General features: G+C 37.3%; 1 protein-coding gene across 1 annotated transcript in view; it reads right to left on the bottom strand.

Annotated features, from left to right (window-relative positions):
* Positions 1-15,150, bottom strand: part of gna11b (guanine nucleotide binding protein (G protein), alpha 11b (Gq class)) — a 47,157-nt gene that overhangs the window by 2,481 nt on the left and 29,526 nt on the right. The window contains exons 2-6 of the mRNA XM_084411300.1: positions 14,347-14,531; positions 10,700-10,854; positions 4,105-4,233; positions 902-1,031; positions 615-768 (exon numbers count right to left, since the gene is read on the bottom strand). Of these exons, the coding sequence (XP_084267426.1) occupies positions 615-768; positions 902-1,031; positions 4,105-4,233; positions 10,700-10,854; positions 14,347-14,531 (753 nt within the window). The remainder of the gene's footprint in view (positions 1-614; positions 769-901; positions 1,032-4,104; positions 4,234-10,699; positions 10,855-14,346; positions 14,532-15,150) is intronic.

The raw sequence follows: 15,150 nt of genomic DNA, 5'->3' as shown, positions 1-15,150 counted from the left end.
TTTATGGAAAAAGTGATGCATTTTTTCAGGATTCTTTGATTAATAAAAAGTAAAAAAAAAAAAAGAAGCATTTATTTTAAATATGTTGTTTTATAACATTATAAATGTTTTAATGTCACTTTTGATCAATTCAATGTGTCCTTGCTGAATGAAAGTATTAATTTCTTTCAAAAAACCTATCTGTATAGTTTATATAATGTGCTGACAATAGAAATTTCCATGACCTTTTAAGATTGTATTAATTTACATGATTATTTTTAGGCCTGGACATCTGAAATGTCCTGATGTTTACCCACATAAAAACGATTTCTGTGATTAGCAATTTTGCAAGGTTATATAAGTAGTGTAGTATTTCATCCAATATCTGGCTATTAAGAACAATTTTCTTTAAAAAGTTGAAATTACACTGCTTTATTCTGTCAATTAACTCTAAGAACTCATGGCAGATCTGTTTTGAAAGGTTCATTTTTACTGCTGTTACGCTCTACACGCCTTCAAACATGTCAACGGAAAGCTAATCATTTCATCAGCTACTAAAACAAATGCATGCATTGGTACTGTCTGCATTAAACCAGTCTATGTGAAAAACCCTGTACGACAGGAAGAAGACGTACCATCAAACTCTGGGAAATAGTCGACCAGGTGGGAGTAAGAGATCTTCTCCTCCAGCAGGTCCTTCTTGTTGAGGAAGAGGATGACAGAGGAGTTTTGGAACCATGGATATGTGATTATCGTCCTGAACAGAGCCTTGCTCTCCTCCATACGATTCTGAACACAGACACAAAGAATGGATCATAATATATGTCAAAATGCACAGTGAAAAAAACACTCACACACTCACACACACACACCCACCCACAGGTAAAGGTAAACACGTCTATAGTCAAATAAAGCTGCTCACCTCATTGTCCGATTCTACCAGAACCTGATCGTACTCGCTCAGAGCCACCAGGAACATGATGGATGTCACATTCTCAAAACAGTGGATCCACTTCCTGCGCTCTGACCTCTGACCCCCTACATCAACCATCCTGAGAAACAAAGAGAGCGAGCGTTTGCATTATTGATTGGTTAAAGACATTATATGCATCAATAATTCATGACTATACTGTGCACAGTATGCAAATCTTCTGTGTGCATGGAAGGACCTCGTCAGCATGCTAAAATGCACAGCACACAACCAGAACACGCTGCATATCATATGTATCCCAAAATGCAATGCTTTCAACTTGAATTTTCAGTTTCAAGTGTGCCGAATTCACCGACAGCGACATCTTAACTCCTTTATCTCCTCCTTGACTTATTTTTTATATTTACAAATGAAGACGTTTCGGATTTAAAAAGCAAGATAAGTGTGAATCTTCAACATATCATAGTTTGTTTATCCTTGCATAATGCACATTTTTCAGTTTTACATACTCTTTAAAAAAAATAGTAGCCAGTATATAGTATATTCACGCATATACTGCATACATTATAGTACGTAGTATGCATGCAACAACAAAATACCTTATGCATTCCATGCAATATATACAGTTTAATAGCACTATTTAAAAATAATAATAATAATAATAATGTGAACAAGGAAGTCAAACTGTAATATGCTACATTGTTGTCACTTGACCCTTATTTTGTTGAATGTTAAATCCAGCAAGTCCAAGAATCATCTTGCAAATAAAAATATGTTTACATAGTAAAAGCATAGTACTGTTGTTTATCATTGCATAATGCACACTTTTCAGTTTTACATACTCTTTAAAAAATAGTAGGCAGTATACAGCATATGTATGCATATATTGTACTGAATACAGTGGAGTATGGAGTAACAAAATACCTTATGCATACCATGCAATATATACTGTATAGCTACTATTTAAAGAAAGTCAAACTGTAATATGCTACATTTTTGTCACTTGACCCTTATTATGTTGCATGTTAAATCCAGCAAGTCCAAGAATCATCTTGCACATACAAATATTTTTTCGTGAACATTTGAGTCCAATCACCTAATTAGTCAATAAAGACAAACTTTGTGCATATGCATAATGCACAAACAATAAAAGTAGTATGCTAGCATGCTATTCCGAACATACCCATAGCCCTAGATTTCAGTAACATGGTAAATGTGTGCAGCCAGCACTGATTTCGGGGTTCACGCGGCGCCCCCTAGTGGAGTCAGAGCTCCAGTCCTGAGCCAGCAGTTCACAGAGGGGCCTTTGATAAATGAAGCCCTCTAGGATTGGCTGCCCAAAATAAAGCTCCTTCAGATAGAAGCGTCCTCATTTCCTTCAGCCAGGGGCTCGGTGACCTACTTCTGAACATACACACGCTCTTTAATGTAGGACGAGTCTCCACATTCACTCCGCACTTAGCGAACTTTGGCAGGAGGACAGACAGAGAGAGAGAGAGAGAGAGAGAGAGAGAGAGATGTGAAAAGATAGAGAGATGGCCGTGCGCACTCGTTTTTTTTTTCTCTTCCGGGAAGCTCGACACGAGGTGCGTGTGGGTTTAAGACAGTTTTACAGAGATTAACAACCACAGAGCTGATGGTAATCATTTATGGAGTCAATATGGCAAAGAGGGCAGAAATAATCTGGTGTGTGTTTTGATGAATTTTCATATCACGTACGTACATAGGAACGATTCAAAAACACGCTGTGAATCTCATCAGCGTCTTTCATAAGCATGACAGATTTTAAATGTGTGGGTGCACTAGATACGAAAACTTTCCATAAACTTATAGCAATTTTGTTATGAAAGTTCAATAATTAGGCCTAAAACTAAAACTATGAATCTAAGTTACTGTAGTTCAGAAAAAAAAAAGTGTATTTTAGTTCACATTCTTTTGAAAACACTCATTTTGGTTTAAACTGTAGTTTTGCTTAGCTAGCTTTTGTCTACACAGGCCACACCCTTGGGTCATGAATATTAATTACATTATATGATGTCAGCCCTCACTAATTTACATTCCTATTATTCATTTAGCAGATGCTTTTATCCAAAGAGACGTACAAATGAGGACAACAACTAAGTGATTCATCCTAAGGAGGAAATAACATGAGAAGTCTACAATACAAAGTTTCAGATGTTGTCTAGAAATTAGATTTGCGGAAGTTGTTAAGTGCTAACCATGGTTGGATTACAACTGACCACTTGTGCATTCGTTTAACCACAGCGACCGGATGGCAAGAGTCCTTTTAACTGGCAACACACACTGCGGCCATGCAAAATAAACCTCTTTAAAATATAATGGTCATCTTTCAAAAGAGAAACGTTGCTACGCCCCTGCATGCACTACCAATCAAATGTTTTTTTTTTATTTTTATTAAAGAAATTAATACTTTAATTCAGCAAGGATGCATTAAATTGATCAAAAGTGACAGTGGAGACATTTATAATGTTCCAAAATATTTAAATGCTGTTCTTTTGAACTTTATATTCATCAAATAAACCTAAAAAAAAAAAAATATATGTATCACGGTTTCCACAAAAATATTAAGCATTTCAACATTGATAATAATCAGAAAGGTTTCTTGAGCATCAAATCATCATATTAGAATGATTTCTGAAGGATCATGTGACACTGAAGACTGAATGATGCTGAAAATTCAGCTTTGTATCACAGGAATAAATTACATTTTACAATATATTCAAATAGAAAACAGTTGTTTTAATTTGAAATATTATTTCACAATATTACTGTATTTTTGACCAACTAAATGCATGCTTGGTGAGCATAAAAGACTTCCTTTAAAAACATAAAACAAACTTTTTAATACTCATTTAAATTTGTGCTTCAGCCGACGAACGGTGTGTCTCTCTCAAGAGAAATCTGGAAATCGTTTTGTGGGGTTTTGATTGTTTCTCAATAAAGACAAACACATCAATTGAAAAATACAACCAAGACGACTTTAACTGATGTGGGGTGTGACTGGATCTTTGTAGGTCACACGCTAGAAAGTCGTCTTCAGCTCAGGAAAATATTAATAACTCTCCAGCGGTGGATGTATTCTCGATGCTAACCTACATTCAGTGGGACAAAAAAAAATCATTTCCTAAATTTCAAAAATGAAAGCTGATTAATAATTGCCCTGTTTCCTCTACCTGAAAATGATGCTTTGAAGGTCGAACGGGTATTCAATAATCCCTGTGGTCGGGATTCGAACCCTCAGAACATCCTGCTGGGTGGGAAGGTAGGAGGACTCGGAGATACGATCCAGATCAGTTAGATAGCTACAGAAAGAGAAGGAGAGAGATAAAAACATCATTAACCCCTTTATATCACACGCGGGTGGTTTGGTAAAGGATGTTTCCAGACGTCCCAGTCAGCAGATCTCAGAGGATGCTTATTATGGTGTCTTGTGAGACAACCTAAAGAACACAACGGCTAAATAGGGAAGACAAGTGTGTGTGTGTGTGTGTGGTCAAACTAAGGTTCTTTTATTTGCAGAATGTACACTGGTCTAATATTCCTGACGAATAGAAATCTCTTTATTGACTTGAATGAAGAATGAAGAGAATAAAAACACCATTCGCTCCAGAGGAACATTTTCATAGTTTCTATAACTATTGGCAGATGTATCTGATTTTTGTGTGTGTTTTCTCCACGGGAATTGGGAATGATTTTAGTTTATGGGGAACTAAATTAGCTCCTACTTCTAAACCAGCGCTATAGGAACTACCAGTGACGCAAGTGTACATTGATTGGCCGAACGCATGCCATACGAAACAACCAAACCCGACATTTTTAAAAAGCCATGTAAACACACAGTTTACATATACTTACTCCACGGACATGGAAAACAGCGATAAGACATAAACATACAGAAAGCTAATGTTAAAGTCTATTGCGATCTCAGAATTCCGGCCAATTGATAATACCCAGAATATCAAAATCGACTGCCGGCGGTGGATCCTTTTCCTATTTAGCACCAAAACTTTGGAACAGTCTTCCTAACATTGTCTGGGAAGCAGACACACTCTGTCTGTTCAAATCTAGACTAAAAACACATCTCTTTGACCTAGCATACACATAACACATTATAAACTTCTATAATTCAATGTTAGGCTCTATAAATTAGGTCACCGGGAACCGGGAACACTTGCCATAAATCCTGATGTATTCGTTACATCATAAGAAGAATGGCGTCTACGCTAATATCAGTCTCTCTGTTTATCCCGAGGTTTACCAGCGCAGTCCGCCGGATCCAGGCCGTATCCAGGTCTGATGAAGGACCTGCGCCTGGACGAGACGACAGCGCAGTCCTGAAGTGTCAACTAGTCTCTCCCCTGTGAAGGCCTCCTTCCCTTCCCTTTACCTCTCTATAGATAAAGTGTTGTCGGGATAATTCCGGTTCACGTGGCTAGTGATAAAAAGTGATAAAAAATTCTGTATTATACATTTTAAGGCCAGACAAGTAGTTTGTTGAGGGTTGGTTTGTAGGGAAGGACTACACGCCTGCGCACATATATTCAAACACACATACCTATAGACTGAACTCGTAATACGCATGTGCACGCTGTCAGCGTTCTCACAGGTTTGCGTTTTTAAAGTTTGCGTAGAGAGAACTTAACCCCTCATTTACACTGCAAACGTCTGCGACAAGGTTTTATTCCGTCCTCCACGCGGTGCCAACTCACACCAGGAGCATTTCAGAAGCGGGGCGACTGGATGCGCGAGACCACGTGATTTGCCTGTCCGACGTGGTTTTTCTTGATTTTTTGGGTTTCTACCATACAGTCTATGGTTTCTACCAAGGATATTGGTGTGTAATATGCTTGGGAGTTTGCACAGGGTGTTTATTTTGAATTTGACAACATTTTTTTGTATTCCCGGTGCGACTTGGACGCGCGTCCGTCAAAAATAGACTAGGCGCCTATACTGGGAAGCTTCTGAAACGCACCGCGTCGCGGCCGGTGTAAACACAAGCATTGACTAGAATGGGCGCGATCAGCTCCGGTAGCCGTGTCGCAGCCGCAATGCGCCGCAGACGTGTTCAGTGTAAATGAGGGGTAAGAGTTTTCTGTTAGAACGGTGTCGTCTTAGCACCCCCTAAGTTAATAACTAATGATCGTTGCGACGGAAGTGAATCAATCAAAACTAACTTTAGCTGGACAATAACTTTATTCTAGAGCTGCTGTAAAGCCAAAACAATCTCTATTACTTTAATTTCCTATTATCACTGTAAAGCTGCTTTGGAACAATCTACATAGTTAAAAGCGCTATATAAATGAAGATGACTTGACTTGACTTAAAGGCTGTCGCCATTGTCTGCAGCGTTGTGGTCTATTCTCAGCCTTGATTATATGTAGCACTTTACTCTTTAAATCGCATAAAGCCCAGGACACACCGAGCCCACATCAAAGAACTAGAGACGATAAAAGTTGACTGTGTTGTCGGCTGCGTCTCGCTTGAACACACCGAAAGGACTAAAGGCGACTGTCAACTAGCACGTGTGTTCTGCGCCTGCGTATAAGTAAATATCTGTCTTTTTTTCGTCATTCAAAAGGGAAAACCGAAACTAGGACTGCAGAAACAAACCGTAAAACAAAGCAGCGCTTGCTTACTATTTTCAATATCAATCACTATCAAAATATCAGAATGTAAATTTATCTCTTTTAATTCCTTTTATAACTGTTTTAATTTCCCTTGCTTTTATTTTGTGCTTATTTTCAATAGCCGCTTTCCGACCGGAGGAACCTTTTCACAGTTCCTAGATCTATTGGCTAAAGTACCCGGATGTCGGCGTGTTCGCACCGCAGGAACTAGGAACGATTTTAGTTCTAGGAACTCCATTTGGAGGAACTAATTTAGGTCCTACTTCAGAGTAGGGTCTAAACCAGCACTATAGAGAGCCTAAGTCCCGCCCCTCCGCTTCCGGCTCATGGGACCTTATTTCGGAAAAAATATGTATGGAAGTCAATGGCGAGAGACAACTTATCTTTTTATTCCGTCTGAACTGTGCCCTGAATTACACATATGATGTTTGTCAATTTAAAAGGTAATTATGAAAGTCAAGAAAGTCGCAGTTTGTCATAAAACAGAAGAGTAACGTTTAGTTTTATGTGAAAATCGCTCAATGAACTACATCTCTCGTCTCCCATTATGTACGTCACAAGATCCGTTGCTCGTGTGTGTGTATTCTGGCTCAAAACACTCAGGCATGACGGTGTTACGTTACGATTATAATGTAAGACTATAGAAAAAATGTCAGGCGTTAGCTTCAGTAAAGTTAGCTTCATTCATTGAGAGAAAAGGTATGACGTCCCCATGTGCGCCTTCTGGGTTTGTAGTCTTTGTAATTACGTATTTTCACAGTCTTATACCTCAGCAGTTTTACATCAAGCTGCGACTTTCTTGACTTTAAAATGCATCTTTTAAATTGACAAACATCATATGTGTAAATCAGGGCACAATTCAAACGAGATCAAAATATTTGTTGTCTCTCGCCATTGACTACCATACAATATTTTTCCGAACTAAGGTCCCATGGTGGTCGACCGGAAGGGGAGGGACTTAAGCACTACCCGTGACGTTATGGTGCGTTCAAGTCATCTCGTATAGATCGTATTTACGAGTTGAATGCACATGAACGCCACCACAATGTCGTAAATACCAGTGGGGAGCGACTTCCCACCTAGTACGTACGAAATTCCCAGGAGGACTTGAACGCACCATTAGTGTACGCTGATTGACCGAACGCACGCGGAGCACCAGCACCCGCCATTTTTAAAACAGCTAGAATGTAAACACACAGATTATAGCCTATATTTACTCCAGAAACTAACTATACAAACATGGAAAACAGTGATAGATGGGTCTCTAAACCTTTATGCTGAAGAGAAAATCCAACGCAACTTTGAGGGGACCAAGCCAAACATGATTATGTTTATCTGCCCAGCTAGCAACACTGGACATCAACCACACGGCATAGGCTAATAACCTTTTTTCATATACTGTGTACTTTCTATAACAGTTCTATCTGATAAGATATTAAACAGTACTGTTAGACAGATCGCTAACTAATAAACACAGAGAATGCGAGCAGTGTTTGCTCTGGCGTTCTCAGCGCCACCAAAATAAAGGTCTGTCGCGCCGTCAAAATAAAAGTCACCGTGCTTGCGTCACTCCCTTACCCCTCCTACCAGTTCCTATGGCCGCTTGGCCAGTGCGAACGCAAACAGCAAAACCGAGTTTGGGGGAGAGTAGTTCTTAGAACTGTTTAGAAGTGGACAGTTCCTAGAACTAAGTTCCTGTAACTACTTGGTCGGAAAGCGGCTTATGCAAAGCACTTTGAATTGCCATAGTGTGATATTTTAATTCCTTTCTTTGTAAAGCATTTCGAATAACTGTTTTAATTTTCCTTGCTTTTATTTTGTGATTATTTGTATTCCTTTCTATGTAAAGCACTTTGAATTGCCATAGTTTATGAAATGTGCTATATAAATAAACTTGCCTTGCCTTGCCAAATGAGATGTAGCCATCTGCATCCCGTTTTACCAATTAAACTACAATGTACTTGTTTTGAATTGATATCTACAGAACTGAAGAAATAAACTATTGAAACTATCAAATCAATAATCAAACATGCTTTCGTAGAACAGGTCTGATTCATTTGTGTGAACTGGTTCATTAAAAAAAAAAGATCCACTGATTAATTTTGATTCCTTTGCATTTTGAAGCAAAACATGTAGTAAAATGCTGTAGTTTGTCACGGTTGACGACTCAGAACAAGATCAGAAACGTATTGAAATATTATATAAACGAGTATGTTTCTAGTTTTATGTAAATCTCAGATAGTTCTACTGTACTGACTTGATGGAGTTTTTCGGTTCCTTGCCACTGTTGCCTTTGGCTTGCTCAGTTGGGGATATTCTGGGGATATTTAATTTGATTTTATCAATAAATTCCACTAGAAACAAACCTTGTTGTATTATTTTAATTTAATACTGTGAAGCTGCTTTGATGCGATCTGTATTGTGAAAAGCGCTATACAAACATACTTGACTGACTTGACTTGACTTGACTGATGTGACCTGTATTACCCCAACAAACCAGCAGGGGGTGTGATTCACATGATGCCAACGACTCCAAGCTTCATACATTTGTGTGTATTAATGTGGTGAAATATGCACTGCCTCCATATTTTATTGGGCCAGTAAAAGAAATAGGACAAGACTGACTGCCGCCAAACTGTTCAATTAGATCATCAGAGAGACGCGGACACAAACCCATTCAGAAAAAGGACCACGAAACACTGAAGCACGTTCTTTGAGAGATTAATTGATTTGTGTGTGTTGTACAAGCTGGAAGACATGTTATTTCTAAGTACAAATTGATTTGTTCGCCTTCTTGTTCCAGATTTAATAACATCTTGGATATTGGCTAGCATTAAAGAAATAGTTCACCCAAAAATGGCAATCCATTTTTACTTCAACGATCGGTTGTTTCTTTCTTTCACGGAGAATTTTTTTCTTTCGAAATTGTATTGGTCATTTTTCCACACAATTACAATGAATAGGAATGCAGGCTTTCAAGCTCTAAACAGGACACACCATAAAAGTTATCCATGTGACTCGTGTGCTGCATTGTAAATCTTCTGAAGTCACATGATTGCTTTGCTTTGTGGGAGTTATTTACTAAAAAAATCGTTCTCATTCATCGGAGTTCATGAGCAATAGCGATGTAGGTAGGACTGACCTTTTAAATCAAATCTTTTCAAAGAATCAGTTGATTTAGCTCACAAAATCAGTCTGAATCACCGGTTGATGAATCAGACAGATTCCCATAGATTCAGTGATCAGTTCAAGATCATCAGTGATTAAAGATTTCCCCACATAAGAGTTGATGACATGAATGATGACAGATTTCTCAATGGAATAACATGCACCAATGATCATTTACAATATGACCAGGAATGCGTTAAGAAAGTGTGTTGACTTTTTTTTAATTGTTAGGGGATTTGACATGGTTTAAACACAAACATGATTATGAATAATTAGGGCTGCCACTTTTGTGAAAAAATCCTGTTCGATTTTTGAGAGACAAGTGTTCACTGAATAGATCGTAAAATCGATTTTACATGTCTAAAGACGTTTCCATTTTAAACGCCAAATATAGGCAAATCCACGGACAACTAACAGGCATTAGGACGAATGTAAAGAGGGCGCTTGAGACGCGCACAAGTCAGCAATTCTTCTGATGATTTATTGACGTGAAGTTTCGTGCACAATGACAAACAGGAGTGCAACATTCTCGAAAAACAAATAAGCGTGGACTGCCATAACATCAATGAAAAGCATTACTGCAGGCTTCAACATGCCTGTGTTTACAATTAGAAATGTCAAACAAATTTCTCCTACGTAGGCGATTGTAGACCGTAGCCCGAATCTGTATCTGAATGCATGAGACTGTCTGAATACCAGCAGAATTCACATTTTTGTAGTAAAAAGAGACACGTTATGCAGAAGTATAATTTGCTGTTATGTGTGTTTGTCACTGCAGTTGCTGTGTGACGCGCGTTCGCTGCGAGCGTATCGTGACGAGCTGGACGCGCTCCTCGAGAAGGCCGTTAAAATCGATTCCCTATTTTCCTTTGCGAAACTTGTGTTGCTTGGTCCGATCGATTGTGCAATCGATTTTCGAACGTAAAGTGACTATGAATAATCATATTGTATTCAATGCAGAGATGATACTCACTATTTGGTGGAGTCTGACAGCTGGTACTCTCGGCGTCTGTCGTAGGCCTCTTGAATGCCTGGATCTGACCAGAGCATCTTTATGGCATTAATGTAGGGGTGGTCAAATGACATCACCTTCTCAATGTCCACCTCCTTCACCAGCATAGCGTTCGCCTGCAATCCAGAGCGGATCAAAAGTGTAAGACAAAAACAACGGAAGAAAATAGAGATAATCAACAGCAATGCAATAGGGCAGCTGACATTCCATGTGAAAAAGAAGTGCACTTAATCGTACTGAATGTGCACTTCAAATATTAGAAGTATATTCAAAAATAAAAAATAAAAACGTACTTGAAGATAATAGAATATTAATGAAATAAAAGGCCAATTAAGTGTACTTAAAATGTACACGTTCATGACTGTTTCTCAACTTTTAAAAAGCGCACTTTGTAATAATGTCAAATTAAAAGATTTTAAAGTACATTATGTTTAAATCCATAATCCTTTTGTCATACACACTTATTTTGATGTGTTGACTAACCTATTAAAGCACATGTAAAGTAGATGATAATTTTAACTGTAGTGTGTTACTTCACATAACATTTGAATTTAATAATATATACTAAACTGCAACTTCATATATTTAAATACATGACATAGAAGTTTTACCATACAGTTTGACCATATTTCAAAGACAACAGAAGTAATTATGAAATGCAGGGCTCAAGACTGTGACCAAATGTTTGCATTTTGCGACCTTTTTTCTTCAAAGTTACTTTGCAAGTAAATTTTGTTGGAGGTCGCACTGCCATCACCACGTTGCTCAACTGATCAAACACAAGAGCTGCCATTTCTGTTGCATATGAAAAATGGCAAAACGAAACGAAAGCAGAACAAAACTTTCACTCTTTGAGCTGCGCTGAGAGTGTATTAGCTCGGACTAATATTAGACAGCGCGGCACGAGTTCGATCACGCGACACCGTTACTACACAGCGCCAGGAGATCAAGTGAGAAAGTGTTTGAATTCGCCGAAAATCACATTATGAAATAAATGTTTTTCTCGAATACACGTTGGCCACAATTATTGGTGCCCCTAGAAATTTTAATGAGTAAAATATATCTGACGCATATTTCCCTTTATATTTACAATTTTCAGCACACCAGGGTGACTAAGAACATCTTAGAAATTATCCAGCCATGACTTCTTGTTTCACAAGAGTATAAATATGAGGAAACACAAAGGCCAAATTCCCTTAATCATCACATCACAACGAGTAAAACCAAAGAATATTGTTCTGATGTGCAGCAAAAGATTGTTGAGCTTCACAAAATAGAAAGTGGCAGTAAGAAAATAGCTAAAGCATTGAAAATTCCCATTTCCACCATCAGGGCGATAATTAAGAAGATGTTACAAAATTGCCTGAGAGAGAACGTGCGTCTTGATTGTCTTAGCGAGGAGACATCTTTAATGTTCTGGGCCTGTTTTTCTGCTGGAGGTCCTGGACATCTTCACACATACATGGATTCTATCAAATACCAACAGATTTAAAAAACAAAAAACAACCACAAATGAAGCTTCTGCCATGGCCCTCCCAGTTCCTTGACCTGAACCCTTTAGAAAACTGAAGAGGAGAGTGTATCAACATGGATCTGGGAAACTGAAGGATCTGGAGAGGTTCTGTATGGAGGAATGATCTCTGATCTCTTGTCGGGTCTTCTCCAAACTCATCCGGCATTATAGGAGAACACTCAGATGTTATCTTGGCAAAAGGTTGCAAAAAGTATTAATTGTTGCCAACGTGTATTAGAGAAAAAAAAAAGTATTTCATAATAGGATTTCCCCCCTGTTATACTTCAATGAAAGATTAGATTTGTGTGATTTTTTTTAAATAAAAGGTCAATAGGATAAACACTGCAGATTTATTTTCACAGGGTGCCATATTTAACAAGGGTGCCAATAATTCTGACTTATTTTCATAATAAGCTCTCTTTTTAAAAGAATGTACTTGTTTTACTAAAGGGCTGACATGCCACAGAAGTCTGACGTGTGCAACCCATACACAAAAGAATTGTATTTGAAATATATTTTCTGGATATGTTTTGGAATATATGCAAATATTTGAAATTGGCCCAATAAATATATTTCATACTTATATTTCATATATTTTTGTTATATTTCAGAATATATTTCAATGTATTTGGAATATATGCCACATATATTTTTGACACTTTTGGGGACCCGTACAGAAAAAAATACATTGAAATATATTCTGAAATATAACAAAAATATATGAAATATAAGTATGAAATATATTTGTTGGGCCAATTTCAAATATGTGCATATATTCCAAAACATATCCAGAAAATATATTTCTTTTGTGTATGGGAATACTCCTATAAAAGCCTATTTTAAACATGTTCTAATGTTTCTGTAATTATTATAGATAGAGCTTCTATTATGCATGACGTCTTATTAATAGTAAGACCACATGGATTATTTGTCTTTTTTTTTTTTTTTTTGCCACACTAAAGCACATTTTAAGAGAATGACAAAAAATTATGAATTGTGAAAAACCAATTCATGGTTGAAATAAGTGGTTAAAAGCAAAAGGTGACCAGTTACAGCAGCTAAAAAATAAACTTCCTCATATACATACATATAAATTTGAACCTAAAATCGTTTTAAAGAAAAAGGTTAAAGGTGCTGTTTTTAATTTGTCACAAAACTTTTTGCAATTGCATTTGGTGATACTATTGCAGCATAAAATACACACTTCACCTTTAAATTCCTTGTTATTTGCCTATTTCTGTTAATTTCAGACTCAAAAAAAAAAAAAATCAGTAGATGAATATTATTTGACATTTGCTGATTATATGAAAATCGCAACACTCTATTTGAGTACAGTAATTTTGGAAATTAAAATTTTGCCCCAGTCAAATAAAAGTAAAAATAATAATAATACAATTCTGAATTGTATTAAATGGTGTATTTCAAATGAAAAGAATTGTAATACGTTCATCACATTGTCCTAACGGGCCGTTTACACAAAAACATTTTCAGCTAAAAAACGGGAAACTTTTTATGTGTTTTGGCTGTTCATTTACATGACAATGGCTGAAAACACAAACTTTTGAAAACGGGTTTCAAATGTCACATTTTTTAAACAATACCGTTATCGTCTCCGTGTAAACTACAAAAACACAAATTTGTATAAATGGTGGCATCATGCGTATGCGTATTACGTGTTCAGTCTATAGGCGCGTAGTGTTTCTTTACAAAGTGACACTGCCAACTACTGGCCAGGCAGCAGAATACAGCGTTTTTAATCATTTTCAAACGATATCATTTTGACAATGTCGTCTGTGCGCGAAAAAAGCAAAAAAACATTGTTGTCATGTAAACGTACCCTTATACTACCACATGAACCCTGAAGTTTCTTCTCCTCAATGGCTGGATATGAAAATAAATATTTTTTATTTTCAAAAGCAAAAGAAAGAAACACGAAATTTTATTCTGCATAAAGAATTTGGCAGGAAATGTATAATGCAAAAAAGGCTTTAAAAAAAAAAAGTCTTGATTCAGGGGTGAAACATGACCTAGATGTTTTAATCAGATTAACCCTCAAATGCTTTAAAATGGTCTGAAAATACTCAACGATTCTAACCTTGTTCTGCTCGTACTTGTAGCCGATTTTCAGGTTCTCGGTGGCGCGGATCATGGCCTGCATGGAGGTGAAGATGTTCTGGTACACCAGCTTGGTGAAGCCACGTTTGTCCTCGTCTGTGTATCCAGTGCCATGGATGATACGCATCTGTTTGATGAACGTACTCTTGCCGCTCTCACCCGTGCCTAGAGCAGAGAGAAGGGTCAGAGGTCAGGTTTATGTTGAAAGACTAGATAAAGACCACATGAACGGCATCCTTCATTCATGATCATCCGTTCAGATGGTTTGGTCACAATGTGGCAGCACATCAGGACACTTAATTGTTCAATTGAGAAAAAAAAAACTCATGACTCACATTAATGTAATTTATTTTGCCCGTTTAATTGTCCTATAATTTATATATTTGTATTTAATATATATATACACACACACTGAACAAAATTATAAACGCCAGATACTGACTGGTTTTCGGACCCCCAAAATACAGTAAACCTGCACATTTTAGAGTTGCCTTTTATTGTGGACAGCCTAAGGCACACCTGTGCAATAATCATGCTGTCTAATCAGCATCTTGATATGCCACACCTGTGAGGTGGATGGATTATCTCGGCAAAGGAGAAGTGCTCACTAACACTGATTTAGACAGATTTGTGAACAATATTTGAGAGAAATAGGCCTTTTGTGTACATAGAAAAAGTCTTAGATCTTTGAGTTCAGCTCATAAAAAATGAGGGCAAAAACAAAAGTGTTGAGTTTATAATTTTGTTCAGTGTATATACATACATACAAATATTTTATCTGCTG

Source organism: Rutilus rutilus, assembly GCF_951802725.1.
Source record: "Rutilus rutilus genome assembly, chromosome: 6".
Classification (NCBI taxonomy): Eukaryota; Metazoa; Chordata; class Actinopteri; order Cypriniformes; family Leuciscidae; genus Rutilus; species Rutilus rutilus.
This window is presented reverse-complemented; position numbering and strand designations above follow the sequence as displayed.